The sequence below is a fragment of the Vanacampus margaritifer genome, chromosome 12, assembly GCF_051991255.1.
Source record: "Vanacampus margaritifer isolate UIUO_Vmar chromosome 12, RoL_Vmar_1.0, whole genome shotgun sequence".
NCBI lineage: Eukaryota > Metazoa > Chordata > Actinopteri > Syngnathiformes > Syngnathidae > Vanacampus > Vanacampus margaritifer.
Window position 1 is genome coordinate 1,969,063 of NC_135443.1, and position 18,395 is coordinate 1,987,457.

The 18,395-nt window shown below is 43.9% G+C and overlaps 1 protein-coding gene across 6 annotated transcripts in view; it reads right to left on the reverse strand.

The window, feature by feature from the left end:
- Positions 1-266: 266 nt before the first annotated feature.
- The window catches only part of cep170aa (centrosomal protein 170Aa), a 31,692-nt gene continuing 13,563 nt past the window's right edge, over positions 267-18,395 (reverse strand). Inside the window, exons 7-22 of one of the 6 annotated variants that reach the window (XM_077582076.1) lie at positions 17,407-17,538; positions 15,311-15,457; positions 14,193-14,495; positions 10,596-10,955; positions 9,835-10,115; positions 9,346-9,435; positions 8,587-8,704; positions 6,704-8,236; positions 6,551-6,601; positions 5,137-5,428; positions 4,713-4,923; positions 3,654-3,821; positions 3,494-3,582; positions 3,313-3,406; positions 3,163-3,214; positions 267-2,246 (exon numbers count right to left, since the gene is read on the reverse strand). In XM_077582076.1, coding sequence (XP_077438202.1) covers positions 1,954-2,246; positions 3,163-3,214; positions 3,313-3,406; positions 3,494-3,582; positions 3,654-3,821; positions 4,713-4,923; positions 5,137-5,428; positions 6,551-6,601; positions 6,704-8,236; positions 8,587-8,704; positions 9,346-9,435; positions 9,835-10,115; positions 10,596-10,955; positions 14,193-14,495; positions 15,311-15,457; positions 17,407-17,538 — 4,214 coding nt within the window. In that variant the 3' untranslated portion in view covers positions 267-1,953. Of the gene's footprint in view, positions 2,247-3,162; positions 3,215-3,312; positions 3,407-3,493; positions 3,583-3,653; positions 3,822-4,712; positions 4,945-5,136; positions 5,429-6,550; positions 6,602-6,703; positions 8,237-8,586; positions 8,705-9,345; positions 9,436-9,834; positions 10,116-10,595; positions 10,956-14,192; positions 14,496-15,310; positions 15,458-16,845; positions 16,995-17,406; positions 17,539-18,395 lie in introns of those variants that run through there. The other 5 variants (XM_077582078.1, XM_077582075.1, XM_077582080.1 and 2 more) reach the window with 5 other exon arrangements.

Genomic DNA, 18,395 nt, shown 5'->3' on the forward strand with positions numbered 1-18,395 from the left:
ACATATATTTGGGGGATTTCTTATACATTAATGTATTTTTTTCTCTTCAATCTTTTTTTCCAAAATGTTTAAATTATTTCAATTTTATTATGTAAAATTATTTTGGGTTTTAATTCTGTCAGGGATAATTACATCCAACATATAAAATAATTTTGTATTTTTGTACATTTCTTGTCTACAATGTTTTTTATTTTCACATTTTCCACACACACAAAGCTACAATGATAATCTGCATTTTCACAATCCAAAACGAGTCAAGCCCAATATTGAAGAGTGGATGGCTCTTGTTTTATTGACAGCAAAATTGCAGTTTGAACAAATATAAAATACATATAACATCCACAAAATATTTAACAAAAAAATAAAATAAATAAAAATTGCCTTTTTTTTTCTCTTTATAAACAAAAATCACTGACCATACAAGGAGAATTAGAAACAAATGAAAACCTACTGGTACCAAATATTCATTTCAAACGTTTTTTCATTTAAAAAAATAGTGGAGAATTCAAAGTGAAACCTTGGGACACAAACATAAAAAAACAATGTGCAAAACAATTTTTTCAAACATCTTTTTTCTTCAATTTCTGCATTGCGTCTCATCCGTGGACATGTCTGGATCCGAAAGCCTCGCAGTACGACTGCGGACGTTCAGTCAGACTATACAAGATGAGAAGCAACCCGGGAAGTGGTTTAAGACCTCAAAGTGGATCCATATGGCTACAAACTGCTGCAGGATCTTGGCCCGGCCACTTGAACACAACAATGTACATTTATACAAAACGTAACATGAAGCCAAACGTTACAATCAGAAAATAAGGACGGAGCAGGCGGGGCTGAAAAGAGATGGCCAGCAGCTTCTTAAAGCTCAATTTGACACAAATTAACCTTAAAATGGCTACAAAACAACATCAGTATTCAAAGATTATAAAACAGCGTGTTAATACTTTTTGTTCCTCTACAAAATCGAAATGGAAGTATAAAAAGTCCAACTGCAAATCACTTGCGGTGCTGCTACAAGCTTCGTGGCACCGCATCCAACAGGCCAAATCAAGATAAGGCAGCAATGACGAAACGTTAACTATTAGCCGAACTCAACTGCATGTTAGGTCATCAACTTTGGTAAGTGGTTATTTTGACTGTAAATAGGCTCCACACACACAATATGTAACAAGCAGGGAGACGAGGCTCGGTTCTTCACATGCTACTAGAGATTCAACTAATGGGCAAGTAAAAAAAAAAAAAAAAAACGCTTCAATGGGCAGACTATTTGTGTTGTGTATAAAACTGCATCAGTTGACGTATGAAATAACGGGACCGTTTCATGTATAAAGTGTCTATTTTTCAATGTCACATTAAGGCTGCAGATGTTTTGAATACTGACGTGCAAAAAGAAAGTGTTGAAATCGGCATTCCGTTGGTCTTGTTGGACGGAGTTTTTAAGGCATGACCTTAAGTGAGGAAGGGTCAGCGGGAGAACCACGTGAAATGCTCGTGTTCATTCGCGGCCTCGTTTTAACAATCCTTCTTTCACTTTCCATTTGACAATCCAAAAAGACAACAAAAAAAATGCCCGTTTTTCACCTTTAGGCTCAGATAAAAAATGCAAAATGGAACAACTGATCATAAAACTGATTTTTCTTTTCTTCCAAATTTAAAATAAATATTTGGGTTTGTTGCCACACCAGGAAAAAAAACACTAACGTGATAAAGATAATATTTTAACATGAAAAATGTCACTTTTTTTTTCTTTCTGGTGTGGCAGGTAGCCTTGGAATATTTACCTAATATTTAATCTGGCAGATTGATGTGGTTTTCCATTTGATATTTTTCATCTGAGACTAAAATATAACTTTTTTTTTGTGTGAAAGATTAAAAACAAACCAATCAGGTTAGGTTCTCATTTTTTGATTGCCATTTGTAGCTGACAAGAAGGACAATTTTGCCGATTCGGTCTCACTTCTGTACGAGGGCCTCCTTGCCGCTGGGCCGCATACGTCCGAAAGGCAGACGACCGACGGACGTTAAACCGAGACCTACGGTGCCGTCGGATGCCGGCAGCTTGGCGGTCTCTCCGGACGCCTGAGGGATCTCGGGCAGCAGCTCTTTGGTTTGGAGCTGCTTAGGTCCCGCGCCGGCAGAGCTGGGAGAGGGCGGGGGCGTGGCTTTGCCGGCCGAAGCCTTGGAGGGCGAGACCGGGCTGACCGCGGCGTCCAGCGACCCGTCCGGGTCCAGCATCAGATTGATCACTGGCAAACGCACACACGCAAACAAATAAGTGTGCTGACGGGCACGACACAATTTGAGATAAAAGCAACAATTATTTCATGCGGACAATTTCAACTTCAGTGATATCTCCATGTTTTATACATTTCCAATATTAAATATTTATTTGGTCTAACACTGCAGAATGTGTGTGTTTAAAAAAATATATATTTCTGTAATTTTTCATGATCTTTTTCCTAATGTGTGCATTTGACCAAATACTTAGATTCTTCTGTTATTTATTATTATTATTATTTTTGCTTTACATGATTTCTCCCAGTAGTTTGTACCTTAAATTTGATGTTTGTTTTGCTAATAAGATTTTTGTATTTCCTGGTGGTAATCATTATTATTTTAGTTTCTGTTTATTATTTTTTTCTCCCTGAAATGATTTCCTATTTTTATTGTATGATTTTTTTTTTATTGTTTCCTTATTATTTTTTTTTTAGTTTTATCTTAATATTGTATGTAGTTTTTTCAATGTTGTTGCATTTTTTCCTTGAAATAATTGAATTTTTTTTGGGGGGGCTCATTTAGTATTTTTGACTTGCAATAACTGATGGAAAACAAAAATAAAGAGAAAAAATACTGGACAGAATTTTTTTTTATAGACAATATAAAAAGATTAGGAGGGAAAAATTATACCAAAATCTACACAAGAATTAGGAAAGAAATACAGAAAAATATTTGTAATCCAAAATGCCAAAACTCTTTCTTTATTTATATTTGTCACGCACTGCACATCCACTCAACTATTTATTGATCTTTTATCTATCTTTAGAGGCAGAATGCTTGAGATGCTCTCGCATCGGCTTGTATCCAATCACATCAAATGGATGCATTGTAGCAGGATATAAAACATCCACATTATCCTGTGAGAAGCCAACTTGTCATCTTTACCTTCAAGCTGCTTCTCGACTCTTCTGAGCTCAAGCAGCACAGCGGAGATTTCCTGCACAAACAAACAGCAACAACAGCATCACTCGCCTCTTCATGTACTGTAATTGGCTCATTTCTGAAAAGGGAAAATCATTTGAGATGCTTTCGTACCTTGTTGGAGGACTTCAAGAGTGGCACATCGCTTTCTGATTTGAGTTTCCTTTCAATATCCTCCCAGTTCCTGTCCTGATCCTTGAACAATATCCTGGACAGCAACAACAACATCACCATGAAATGTTATTGACTTATCTCAATGAATTTTAATAGTACAATAAAAATACAGTATAATAACCTGATTTTTCCTGCTGTTTTATCAGTGGACTGTCTAATCTTGGTGGACAGCTGAGAGACTGAATGGATGAGAAGGCCGTCCAAAACCGCCTGCAAGGACAGAAGAGCGTCAACGCGGCATCTCGGCCTCATGGTGGCGCTGTGCTTATGCGGGTTCTTACCTCCTCTCGGTTCCACGTGCGTCTTCTGAGCGCCCGGGGCTCGTGGCCGTCGGGGGCGCGGGGACGGAGCTCCACCGGCTTGCCGTTGATCTCTGGCACTTTGGCGCCGTCGATGACGGGAGGGATCTTGCGGAATTTCAGGCTCTCGTCAAACACCCGATCCACCAGCTGACCATGCCAAGAAGTCGAGAAATGATAACAATTAATAAATAAATACAATATTAGACAACAAATACAAAAATGGGACCAAAAAAAGCAGAAATAAGAATAAAATAAAATATAAAAGAAACTGTATAAAATATATGGGAAAAAAAGAAAATCTAATACTAGACCAAAAAATATAGAATACAAAAACAAGAAGGAAAAAAACATAATTTCTTTTTTTACCAAAATAATATACAAAAAAAAATCAAATCCATTAACAAAATTACAATAGCAGATGAGATCTTTGAAAATGATAGAAATGACAGAAAAAAACAACAAAAATATGACGAAAAAATGTTGAAACAAAATATTAAAACAAAAATACAAAAAAATAGACAAACAATAAAAAATATTAGATGGGAAATATAAAATTATCCCAAAATTCCAATTGCCAAAAAATACTATAATATTACAAGAAAACCACAAAAACATTAGCAACAAAATACATTAGATGAATAATACAAAATTATTGGCGAGAAAAGAAAGCAAAGAAAAAGAACCATTGAAGAAACATAAATCAGGAAATGTAAAAAAAAAGAAAGAAGAAAAACTAGACAAATAAATAAATGAAAAACAAACCTCAGACAAAAATATTACAAGAAATACAAAAATATTAGAATAATGCACAAGCAATATACTGATAATTGAAAAATACACACATAAGACAAAACAAATACCTTTTGGAATAAATAATCATTAGACAAAAAAAATGTCGAACTATTGCTTCCAGGGATAAGTCGATTAGTGACAAATGCTGTTGAAATGTTTTTGGATGTGAGATGATGTGAGATGATGTGATATGACGGATAGAGCACAGCACAGCATGAAGAGTGAGAAGAAGACCAAATCAGGCACCTGTCGCATGCTCTCCTGCAAGTCGGGCCGCATGGGCCGCGCCGGGCCTACCTCTTCGCGGGTGTCGACGGCCGAGCCCGGCGTGGTGGCGGCGGTGCTGGCGGCTGTGCTGGGCGCCGTGTCGGACGAGCTGACCGAGTCGATCTTGCCGGCCACGTCGTGGATCTCGCGCGCCAAGGTGGCCAAGTCCTTGGCCAGGTCCTGGCTGATCCTGCGCACACATGGGAACAACCTGTTAACCATCAGACAAGGTGATTTAGAACATCGTCAAAAACATGCAGCATTCACTTTGCAGTAGGGCTGAACAAATCAAATACAAATCACAATGTAGTAGAATGCTATTTGAGACAAAAAAAAAAAATAGCAATTGGATTTCTCAAAATGGTTCAGCCCTACTTTTGAGTATTTGAGAACGGATCAATACCTTGCTATCTCCTCGCTGTGCGCCGTCCAGTCTCTGATGTACTCGTCTTGCTCCTTCATGCGATGTTTCAGCACCACCGCGCCCACCCCTGGCAGCGTACTTGAGCCCGATCCAGAACCTGAGCCCGGGGTTGCAGTGGCGCTGGGTCGGGATCCGCGCGCCGGAACCAGGTGATGCGGTCGCGTGTGCGGGCGTCCTCCGTGCTTGGAAAAGTTGCGGCCGGAGCCGAACTCCTCCTCTGAGGTGGACGCGTACTCGGGAGGCAGGCGTCTCCAGCGGTTGCTGCTGGACACTGGCAGGACGGAAACGGGACACTTTAGTCTCACTTACGGCAATTTATCGGGTAAAAACAGGTGTTACTCATGAAGTTAATAAATAAGTCAGCTGTGAGAGTCTGTTATGAATCTGTACAACTAGGACCCTAAAAATAAATTCTATTTCAGTATGTATTAATTTTCTCTTGGAAAACTAAAAATGGGGGACAGCTCAGTGAAGCAAAGGGTTACTAAATCAAATAAAAACAACCCCAAACAGCAGCAAAATAAATAAATAAAAATGCAAAAACTGCATTGATGAAGCCGCCTGCACCACGAGAAGGCAACAACGCTCTGTGGCAAGTCATGGTGTCATGAATGCAAAACTCCACAAGGGGGAGCCATATTCCGAACCCAATTGCTTTTTTTAATATAACGGTTGAAGTGGTAGGGGTGCAAGTAGAGGTTTTGGGCCTTCATCACAGTTTTATCTAATGGAGTTAAGAAGGAATTCACTGCAACACAATGCAAGACCTGGGTCAGCATCTGGACACTTCATTAGTTACTCCTATAAAATATATTGTGGTTGGAGTCTGCAGTGGCAAAAATTGGCAAAGGGAAAACGACAAAAAAAAGAGGGGGGGATCAATAAAAATATGATGTTTGTTTTACACCAGATTAAAAACAAAAAACTGGCAAAATATACAAACATAACAAAAAATAAAGGTGAGCAAAAACACGAAAAGCATTTTGTAAATATACCAAAAATATTCTTAAAAAATACTGAACTATATATTAAAAATATACATTAAACGAAAAAAAAAACACTGAGCAGATGTGAACTGCTCAGGGATGCTTACTACTACTACAAAAAAAAGGAAGTATCTTTTAATACATTATTGCAGTTGTAGTTTACAGTGACAAAATGAGAACTGTTTCTAAATATTTTGACCCTCCTGTGTGTATCGGAGTAAGGCAACTACGAGCAAGAACACGGTTAAATGCAAATGTTTTCATTCCTGCAATTGTGCAACATCGACATACTTAAGTGGCAAGTAAACTATTCCTCATACAGAAGCTGTTTGTGAGGATGCGACCCAGGTCTTGACACACACGCAAACACACACTCCTAAGAAGATTCTACGGTGCCAGTACAGTACCAACAAGTTCTTCATCTGTGTCAGCAACGCCAGGCTCTGGATGAGAGCACTCTGGACGATGAAAACCAGCATAAAAATCGTCACGACAACGACAACAGACAAATGGCCAAACGCATCAAGAGTCTGTTTTTGTAGTTTGTTGCGCTTGCTCACCTGTGGGAGAGCAGTACCCAGTCGGAGTGGTCTTGGTTCTGGCCTCGTTCAGCTTGGAAACGCTGTTGGCCCTCATCCTGGGGGTCAGCTTGCTCTCGGTGGGCGTGGACGAGCGCAAGCCCAGACGTAGCGCCGTCTCGGCCGAAAGGCGCGCCGACGTGGTGGAGCTCCGCGCCGTCGTGCACTCCGAGTCGCTGCGTGCCGAGATGGAGCCCACCCGGTTGCGACGCGGCTGCGCCAGCATGTCCAGACGCGACAGCCCCCCCCGACCGGATGGCGGTTTGGAGGTGGAGCTGGTGGTGGACACCTCGGACGCCACCGAGACTCGGTCGGCGTCGGCCAGGTCCGTGTCAGAGGTGTCCCCCAGTCGGGCTCGGCGCAGGAGGGAGGCTCGGGTGGGCCGCGGTTTAGGCAGCGCCGCCTGCTTGCTCAGGGAGGACGACGTAGCGGCCTGGAGGGTCCGGGTGCTTTTGGACGAACCGCTCGCGGCGTTCTTGGCAGACCTGCCGTCATGTTTGGCGTCCAATCCGTAGCTGGAGTAGGTCTCCTGGTCTGACGAGAGGATGTCCGAAATGGGGAAGGAGGAAGTCTGGTCATCATCGGTGAGATCGAGGGACGGTTGGCGTGCTCGGGAAGAGGACGGTTGAACCGAGCGGCGCGCTTCAGTCCGACTCGCTGCTTCCGAGGTTCTGCTTTTGGCCTTCCTCTCCAAGCGGTCACGAGCGCTGGCGGAGACGCTGGACTTGGAGGCCGTGCTCATGTTGCTCTTCTCGCGGTGCATGCTACTGAACGAGCGCCGCTTCTGCACGCTGCCGGCCTTCCCCTCGGCCTCGCCAGCCACGTGACTTGCCGTGCTGGCCGTGTCCACGTCCGACTCGGGCGAGATGGAGTCCGTCCGAGGGTGGAAGCCGTAGCCTGAGACCTGACTGCTGACGCTGCTGCTGGTTTTATTGGTTTTGGGCTCAAGCTTGTTTTCATCCCTTAGTTTGGCCTCCAGGAAGGCCATGACGGCTTCGGTGTCCTTGAGGAGCGTTGCCGTGTCCATGCTTCCCACCGAGTCGCTGCGCTCGCGGGTTCCGGCGCCCCCTCTGTTGATGCGCGGGATGAACTCGGCGGGGACGCTGCCGCTGGGCTTCTCGATGGTGAAGCTGCCTTGACGGACCAGAGGCTTCCCGGACTTGTCTCCGCCGTCTTCCTCCTCCTCCTTCCTTTTGTCAGACCTCTTCCTGCGCTCGGCGCTGCTGGAGCTCCGCGCGGCGGCCTTGCACGGAGAGGAGGTGGCGCTTGGTTTGCGTTTGTTGCTCCTGTCGCCGTTCTCCGTGGGAGGCGGTGGGGATTCCCCGTCTCCTTTGTTCTCCTTCTCCTGGGGTTCCGTGTCCTGCTTTTCTCCGATCTCGGACCTCGACGTGTGAGCTTTGGCGATGGTGCGGGGGTCATTAACAGGGAGAGGGGGGAGGGTCCTGCGCTTGCGGTCAGTCAGACTTGACGAGGATTCGCCTCGGCTGAGGGGCGCGCCGGGCTTCAAAGCATCACCTTTAAAAGAGTTGAATGTAGTACTTACTCATTTTGTTCTTTGATTCAAGCAACATAAAGGACAGCCAATATGAAAGAGTGAAGTGTCAGAGGTGGGAGTATATTACATACTGTATTGGTCATAAGGAAGTTACAAATTTGATCCTTCAAATTTCAAGCAAGTCCAGGATTACTGTGGCAAAACTACATTTCGAGCAAATCGGGTCAGGTCATGACTTGTGTTAGCTGTCAAGTTATAGTCAAGCTGAGACTTCCTTAGGTTGGAATTTGGTGGCTTAAGTTAGAACTGAGTCAAGTCATGTGACTCGCATCCCCCACCTGTGGCACAAGGTGACCGTGTAGGCTCGTACCTCTTTCTTTGTCCTGGAAGTTAGCGGTCTCGGCTCCAGAGCCTTCCGGATCGGTCCTGGTGTGGCTCGCAGTCAAATTTGCCCACTGAGAAACCCAGTTGGAGTCCGTCGGAGGAACCTGAAGAGAGGCGAGGGATATTCAAGCGAAAGTGCGGAGAGGCAGCAGATGGTGAATGGCGTCTGCGTTCATGTATAATGTAGTACGTGATCGTAGGAAAGCATCAAGTGGGAGACATCACACAATGAGGCTGTTTGTTTGCTTAAAATGGAACACGAATCCCCGCTCATATGTAATAATAAACTTCACCTCAAGGGTACGTGAAAGAAAACTACGAAATGGCTTGTCATTCTCCTTGGGCGGAAAAAAAGACAGCCAAACATCTCAATAGCAGAAAGACTTGCTGATGCTGGTGCACACTGGCCCCTTTCTTCTTCAATGTGATTGCCTGCAGGGCAGAACGTCTTTGGCGGCGTTAGCGGGATCTAGGTCACTCTCAGGGAGGGCACGTCTACTCCTACGGACGGTGGAGAAAGGAGCCGTCCAGCCGTGGGTGTGACCACGACTCACATTTCGAGGCTCCGCTACGACTCTTTGAAGTGTTCACCGAGAACACGCCCAACATAATCTAATACGAGAGCGGCATCAAAACCATCTGCTTTACAAAAAGGTCGCTTGCAGCGTGGGACAGCTCTCAGTTTATATCAGTATGTGTACCGCTCACAAATTGACCCCCAAAAAACACAATAAAAAATTAATACCTCCTTTACTGTCTCTCCTGCTTCCTTTCCTTTTCCGTCCCCTTGGAGGTCCGATATGGAGGAGTCCTGGTTTTGCTGCAGCCCAAATACCTACAAATGTAAGCATCCAATGCCTCTTATATACAAAAGCATACGAACCAATCAGATCACATTATTAAAGAGTGAGCTGTATGGTGTACAAGCACTACTAATGTCATTATGTAAGTCTGCTGAGGGTCAAAAAATAGATGTCATTCAGTTACGAGGTAGTTGGCACCATGGCAACAAGGAGACATCAAACCAACAGATCACAAAAAGTAGCTGGAGCTACGTTCCAATTAGGGTCATCTAATGACAAGAATTAACAAAACACTTGCTGTTTTAACTGCACTGCGTTACAGGCCAACACAGCCCAATAATGATATCACTCCTTTTAAAGTCGCTCGTGTCGTAAAGTATCAAATTTGGCTTGCCAGCAAAACTGACTGAATGAGTTGCTAGCTTCCTTACCTTGTCAATCATGCGCCTGGCCTCCTCCTCCTCGAGGTTCCGGTTTTCCAGCTCGATGGTGTAGGTGCCATTATCGCTGTGGTCGTCCCCCGCCTCCCTCGTGGCTGCTTGCCCCGTGATTGAGGTGTCCTCGCTGGGGCTGGTGGGGCTTCCGGTCGCCAGCCCCGTGCTGATTGAGCTCCGGCCGATGCTCGGGTCTTCCGACCTCTGCTTGAGGAGCATGCGAGCCGCTGTGGGGGCGCCGGCAGCCACTGTGGCAGAGATTGGGGCCGGGACTTTACCTAAAGGGAATAAACACAACATTTGAACACGAGTGAGAAAATATCTGAATATTCTGAAGATGATCAAATACGAGATCATGCACAGACAAGCAGTGATGCAGCAATGATGCCATAGCATCACCTCAAAGCAGGAACAAACAGATTTCATCCATATTTGTCATATTTCTTTTGCGTTTTCAGCTGAGCAGCATCTATAGTTAAAAAAATACAGCACCTATTATTAATTTTGCTGTATTTTATTAATTGCATTCTTACAGACAGAAAGCAGATTTAGTCATGGCACAAAAAATTCAAAGAGGAAGCCAAAAAAGAAAATGTATCGTGTCACAGATGCTGCGCATATTGTACATTGACAATGTGCGATACCCGTTATGAAAACTATATCCACTTAAATATCTTGGAATTTTGACAAGTAATTCTTTATTTTAAATGATGTCCAATTTTTGGAACACCCCGTGTGCATCTGCATAAATCAGTTACCTGAGTCTGAGGCCGTGGTGGATGAGGTGGAAATGCTGAACACCTTGGGTTGAGAGGGGGGTTGCGGACACAGCCCCTCGCCGCTTGCTCCACTCAGCAGCGGTGCAGTCTGGGAAAAGGAATATGAGCGCCGCTTGCGGGGGTTCTCCTCGTCGTAGAACTCGATCATGAAGGCCGTGCGGCTGCTGCCTCCTCGAGAACCGCTCGGCGCGTTCTCACTGGCCGCTCCCGAACCTCCTCCTAATCCCACGTGGGTGTGCGCGGCTTTTAGACGTTCCTCGAGGGCGTGGCGTCGGCTGGCGAAGCGCAGGCCCAGGCCATTTTCAGAGTCGCTCTGAGTGCCATCCTCATGTTTGCTTCCTAGAAGAATGTGCAGTGACACTTCAACATCAGCAAAAGTAAAGTATTCTGGAAGATGAATGATTATCATTTAACATTTTTCAGCACGGAAAACACCCGCACTGAGCCCTGTTGTGAAGTGAAAAAAGTGATTGGCTCTGCTCCTAAAAATGTTTATAACTACCTATACTGTATTGACACATGAACAGTAAATATACCACAAATTGTGATAAACATCTCACAACGATTACCGTTAATAAATTGCTTACAAATGCATTTAACTATTTTGATACAGAGCCCTGGGAGCCCTTTCTCAACATACGAGTGAAACAATTCAGAAGTTTTGAGACATAAGGTGTCAATAGGCTGATCGTTTTTTGTTTTGCTTTGACTTGTGATTACAAACTTCAGATATGAACGCTGCATGGTGGCAGTGGACTCAACGGGCTCTTTGCACAAATCCACTACTTCCTGAACTCAGTACTACTCCTTCATTTCCTGATTGGACAAACTGATTAATCCAGGTGTGCCTGACCTCAACAACCACAACGACAAAGGCCAGACACGATTGGATTAATCAGTTTGTCCAATCATGAAAGACAGGAAATGAAGGAGTGGTATTGAGTACAGGAAGTAGTGGATTTGTGCAAAGAGCCCACTCACTTCACAGTAGAACTTTGGCAATTTTTTAACAATTCTACTGAAAATAAGTTTCAAGCTGTTTAAGGCCACACCAAGTTGAAGTAAACTTTAAAATTAAATATAAAACAGAGAATTACACCTTGTGTATAAAACTAGCTTGGCCTTTCAGTCCGCTAGCTACATGCTAACGCTAATTAGCGTCTATCTTGCGGAGTTCTGACTCTTTACTCAACAATTTAAAAACAAACGGCATATTAAGAACATGTAAACTTACAATATAACCGTACCTTTCATTTATCCTTCATGCTTTACGTAGAACAACTTACGTTAGTGCCTTAAGAGTGCAATTTAGATCTTCAGAATCGAGCGCTAGGCGGGATATACCTTGCTACAAGATGATTGGCTGCCGAATCTATGCGCTGCATGCAGCAGCCAATCATATTCCAGTTGAACTTGACGTCTGTCTCGTATACTGTCCCCGTGTGGCCAAAGCGAGCACACCAGCTGGATGCAATTTGTTTATTAATTTTTTTTAATTCTATTTAAGTACTCTACGTTTTGTGAAGACAATATTATGGAATTTGAATACTATTTTTCCTCATTAAAATACTTACAAAAATACACAAATAGGTGTGTTTTTTCAGAGAATAGCTGAGACAGGTTCCAGAGGAAGAAACACAAATATGTAAATTCATGAACAGCTAACTACCACTATGAGGGGCTTCACTGTACTGCAAAAGTGTGTGTTTGTGTGAATGAGACAACCATAAATAAGAAGAGAAAAACAAAGCACATCCACTGTGGGTAAAAAGCCAGGAAAAAATGCTACAAATCTTAAACCGTTTGACCAAGGTTCTCTCTACAATTTACATTTGTATCATGTCCCATTTGGATGCGCCATGGCAGACTTGGTGCTAGGCTGGCCCAACACATGCCCACTGGGGGCTTATAGAGAGAAAGCGAGAGGAAGAAGATGACAATGAGGAGGCGGCAGCAAGGGGGAGGATGGGGCTTCGGGGATAAAAAGAGAGGAGGGGGTAGTGAAAGGAGATTTGAGGAATAGTTGTGGGGGGGTGCAAGAAAAGAGGGTATGTCTGGTTTTTAAGGCTTAGAAGAAAATGGTGGTGTGAGAGCTTAGTGTAGAATTCTGACATTTAAGTGGAAGTAATGACCTTACAAATGAAGACTATTTCATGAGTCAGCATCAGTCTTATAAAAATGTTTGACATTTAAAAAAAAATAAAGCATAATTCATTCAAAAGGCAAAGATGTATAAATGGTCAACAGATGCGCTTATAAACAAACGCCTTTATTGTTTTGGCCTCCTGCGCAGACAAAGAAGCTGTTAGTGGAGAACAGACGAGTCACTTATGAGACACGGGCGCTCTGCACTGCTTGCCGCCACGAGTCACGGTGGCCTCTGCTCACACACACGTATGCAAACACACCGACAAACACTCAGCATTCAACACCAACAGCATTTCTCATGAGCTGTCAGAAAACACATTTTTGTCACCCAGCATTTGCAATGCTTTTTCTTGTGCCAACTTTTGAGCGAGCGGTGAGCTACTGTACACATCACCTGTCAATCTCAGGACTGACCCAGAAAGACAAGTTCACATATTCAAATTTGACCTTTTTGTTTGAACAACTCACCTCAAAGGCTTATTTACCTTTGAACATGCATTAACAATTGAAAACATGTATTGACGCATGAAAACGTATAATGGCTTAAGTGTTTTTTTACACTGCTGAGCTACTCTGCTGACAAGAAGAAAAAGATATTCTGAGTCCTTACATCTCTACTACATGCATGTAAGACAAATAATAAATTTCCATTGCCTCAGCTCAATTTGTGCACATGCAGCATCAACATGAGAAATGATTGACAGGTGCCCTAAATCGACTCTTAAATGACTTACTTCCACACGTTCCCGCATCCGTCACGGTTTAAGCGGAGTCCTTTTCTGTGAATTCTTGCCATCAGCTGCCTCTTTGCCTCTTCAACCTTCTACAACTGCCGACATCATCACCTCTCTTTCCCCCACATGGCCGCCCAAGCGACTAACCTCGCTCTACTTCCTCTCTCTGTCCAATCAGCGCTGGTGTTCCCGCAGCGGTCAGCATTACGGGGAGGAACGTACGCCGCCCGCCCTCTCCCCGACATCCGCAGTAAGCAGCACCCATGGCAGCTTTTCGATCCTCCTGTCGTCGTCTCAAAACAATCCTCTCCGTCCGCCTTCATTAGTCCAATCGCACTTTGCTGGATTCTGACACTCTTTTGGCTCCACTTAAGCAGCTTCCAAACGTTAAGACATCGAGCAGGCCCCAAGTCAGTTAGCAAACATAATCACCAATTAGACGAGACGCCGTCAGCCACCTGACATGCATGTAGTACAACCCCCCCATGTTGAATGAGCGTCCCTGCTTTCCACTCCAGTCATTTTCATCAGCCGCCCGTCTGTCAGAGGGCCCCTCCCCCCATACATCATCATAAATTGGCCTCCATTTAATTAACCGAGCACTCTGCAGTAACTCAGATGAGAAGTAAAAGTGCTTCTCTGTGGGTTTCTGCCTGATTAATGCCGTTCCCCCATCCCCGCCGCAGCTCCTCACCTTTCAGCCTTTTGAGATGCACCGGCACGTCGCTCTTGTTGCTTTTGCTGTCGTCCTCCGTGGACTCGCCGCGGATAAGAGTGGGGTCGTTCTGCGCCAGCCAATCGGCCACCTTGCTCTCCGACGCCATCATGGCCGCCTGTAACGTGCTCAGGTCCCTACCCACCGCCCCTCCGCTGCCCGTGCTGCTCCTTTTGGCGCGGGATCTGTGCTGGCCGGGCATGAACTTGACGTGGTCTTTGATGGTGACCCTCCCGGGGGAAGTGTTGTCGAACTCTATTGTGAAGGAGGCGTGGCCTTGAGCTGTGGAGCACATGCAGTTGTTGTTGGTGTGAATATTGCCAATCAATTATATTTTCCTTTTTTATGCTTGGGAAAGGGCATTTTTTGTAGCCACATCTGGTAGGAAGTCTTCCGTGTTGAGTGAAAGGAAGAGAAGCTAACATTTCCTGTCATGTGTTTCAATACTTTTGTCCGTATTGCGCTTTGGTGGGTAAAACATGGCAGTGGACCACATAGCGCCTGCTTCGTTCTTTTTATATCAAGAGACCTGTAATATCTTATATCAATTTAGATGTTTTTTTCCCCTAAAATAAGTTCATTAAAACCTCAACTCAATTTTATTCATAACTTAAAAAAAACATTGCTGCATACAAAGTGCTGTTCATGGAGTAAACAATTAGACATACAAAAACAAGGACAGTTAAACCAATACATTAAAGTGTCATTCATAAACAATAAAAAATTAAATGTTATGTTGATTTTAATGTCACGTTTTTATTTTATGAAATTGATGAATTAACTATAATTAAATGAAAACTATTTTACAAACACATAAGAGCCCCACATGATCTGGCCACCTCTTTGTTTTCAAAATCAAATGCGGCCTTTAATGATGTATTGCCTAACTATTTGAATTCATAACCACGATCATTATATTTAACATGCGAACTATGTAGCATATGTAATCCACTTTCAGAGTATAGCGCATATGAACAATAGTTATTTCTACCATTAAATCTAGAAGTGAAACGTCGGTAATCGTAGCGTCCTTATTGTTTACGTAGGGTTTGTAGTTGGGCTTTGACGAATCAGAATGAAAGCTTCCATGTCTTCACCTGCACTGCTGTTTGAGCCGGTCCCCTCCGTGTCCTTGGTGGGTATCTCATGGATGCCATTGGTGGCCACGTGATGATTTTCCTTGGTAGGGATCTCCATGTAGCCTGGGTTGTGGCCGTCCTCTCCACGACATGCCTCTTTGCCTTCTGCAGAGCAAATAAATAAATAAATAAATAAAGATGTGAGCAAATGTAACTGTTGGTAATAATGCAATACTGGAATTTTCAGCATAAAATGAAGTATGGTTCCACTTCTGTGTTGGCTTACTGTCAGATAGATCAATTCTAGACAGATTACTTTAATAACAAATATCCAAAATGCGGCTCCAATCTTCTGAGAAAACGAGCCTTTGGTGTCCGTTGTGTGTCTCATATGTGAAGACAAGACACAAGTGAATTGTGAAAGACATGCTGGCGGACTTTGCCAGCACATCAGCCTTAACAGGAACAAACAAAGCCTCAGTGTGATGTTAATATGATAAACGATGCTCTGGGTAAATTAGAGGGGCCATCTGCTTCATGCCGAGGACGGAGCGGTTGTGGCAACATACGGTTCTGGACCTTAAGAAGCAAACAAATACACTGAAATGGAAGAGTATAAATAGCGAGGAAAGCCTTTCAGGTGAATGTGACGCACGTTTATGGCGTGCTGGAAGTTTGGAACCGCTCTGTTGACTGTCATTTGGCTGAGTAAGCCTCTTTTGGGATGAGTGCAATTTGGACTTTATGATGTTAACGATGCACAACATGCAACACCCAAACAGGAGAGACAAACGATTTCCCTTTTTTTTTTTTTACTTGAAAACCAGTTTGTGGAACTGGTTTGAACTGGCTTTTTTCTTATCTTAAACATACATAGGCATGATGCCATCCAATAATTTGCATTCGTAAGCCTTTAAATCCTCAAGTGGAACTGTCCTAAACAGGCTACAGCTATGCGTTCAAAGCATCAAAAAAAGGAATAATACTTAGCATTAGTCAATCTCTGCAGCATGAACCTGTAACAGCATCAACACATGCAGTAAAAGTAGAGTTTAAATGCCAAACCTTAACGCGCGCTTGTTATTGATACATACAAAATCCTGAGGCACTGCTTGAGAATTAGCCCATGCTGAGCTAACGATCCAGAGGGGTCGATTTGAATTCTGCGTGTGTGTATGTGATGGCAGAAATGGGGGGAGCTGCTTGTGCTAACGGCGTAACCCAATCGGGCAAAGGGACAATACGCGTGGGTGGTGCGTGCAGGGGGTGGCGGGGGTGCGTGTGGTGGAGCTCTGTCAACGTTGCCTATTCACCAAGCAAAGAGGAAGAAGACCCGCACAAAAACAACAAAACACACACACAAACACAGTGAGAATCTGCCCTCAATCTGTCTCCCCGTCTTCCCTTCACTTGCCCTCAAACACACTCAAGTCTATTGGAGTAGACAGAGTGAGCAAGTTTGTACAGTTTTCAAACAAGTATCGCGTGAAGATCTTTTTCGACACCCTCCTACATTTAATGCTGCCTCACTCAAGTCAGCCACACTCACTCACCTACTTCTATGGCAGACGTCGCCGATCCCATTGGAATGCACTAGTCGGATTACTTACACCCCTTAAAAAAAAATCTCAAAACAATGACAAAAACAGCTAAAAATCCATGTGGAAGCTGCATGACTGGCAATAAAAATCAATCTGGCAGTTGAAGATGCTGCCAGAGTAACCATCCAGATGTGACGAGAGATTTGAGGTCGCTTGAGGGTAACAGCCCCCCCCCCCTTTCCCTCTAAACCAGTCTGGGCCAAACTGATTTGATATTGCTAAGCTCTTTAACCATTGGTGTAGTCCTTAATCCTGTTACTATGCAGCATCAGTTAACGTGACCCCGCAGTCACACGGCCAGGCACACATATATAGGCAGTTCTGTGAAAAAGCCCCTTTGTGTGCATTTGAATGTACATCACCACAAACACACTGTCTGTTTGGACACAAACAAGAGGGGATATAATGGGGCCTTGTGTTCTATTACATATATGTGGTAAATGTAATGAGCGTGAGGTCAAATAAGCCGTCAGATGTGAAATGGAAGGAGAGAGTAGGCAACAAACGTCCTACCTGCGAGCTCATGCTTCTTGCCGGGCGTCTTGTTTTCCTGCTTGAAAGAATTCTCGTCATCGGCGTCCCCGTACCCCCACCACGCCGGCTGGCCGTACAGGGGGGTCCCGCGAGGCAGGGCGGCAACATCCACTGGAGACAGCAATGGGCACACATTTTAATAGACGTACTGTGGAATCATGTGCAACTTTTTTTTCGTACTTTAAAACAGTGCCACCCACAAAGTATTCATGGTTAAAATTAAACCTTGAATTAGCAGCAGAGGAAAGAACACATCTGTAACACATTTGTAACAACTTTTTCTGTCTCAAATAGGACAGGATATCATAAAGTCAAAGTCTAACGATTATTATTAGATTATTCTTTAAAACAAATCCTCGTCCTTCACCTAAGTGCCCCTCATCCTGGCTTAATGACACTAGAGCAGGATAATTATGGATGTTGCCTGCCAAATTGCGTGCCGTATGTGGAGGTCCTTCCTATATAAAAAGGAATTAAGTCCTGTGTGACGCCTTTATTTTAGTAATACCACAGCCCGCCTATAGAACCACAAGAGGCTCTCATTTGGCAGATGGACAGACATCAAACTGAATACCTACCTTAGTACTGTTCCCCAATGTGTACTATTTGCGCGCATCTGTGATTGCAAACACGCATGAATAAAAAGTAAAACTGACTTTAGCATATGGATTTGTATTATGATGGCACTCGATTGCCTAATCTCAAATAATAACACAAGCTCCGTGTGGCCCTATTTCAACATCTGGAGCTTAAACAGGACCCCTGCTGGTGAATGATGTCTATGATTAGGAACTCAAATACTCATGTTGAAATGAAGTAAGTGCATGTTGGCAAAGGAGGTAAAGCCCCTTCCCTCGGTGAGCACGTACACCCCCCCACTGAGATAAACCCCTGCAAGTGTGCGTTTTCTTAAAGGAGAAAGACACCATAAAAAACATGGACAATACAAACTGTGGAATTGTGTGTTA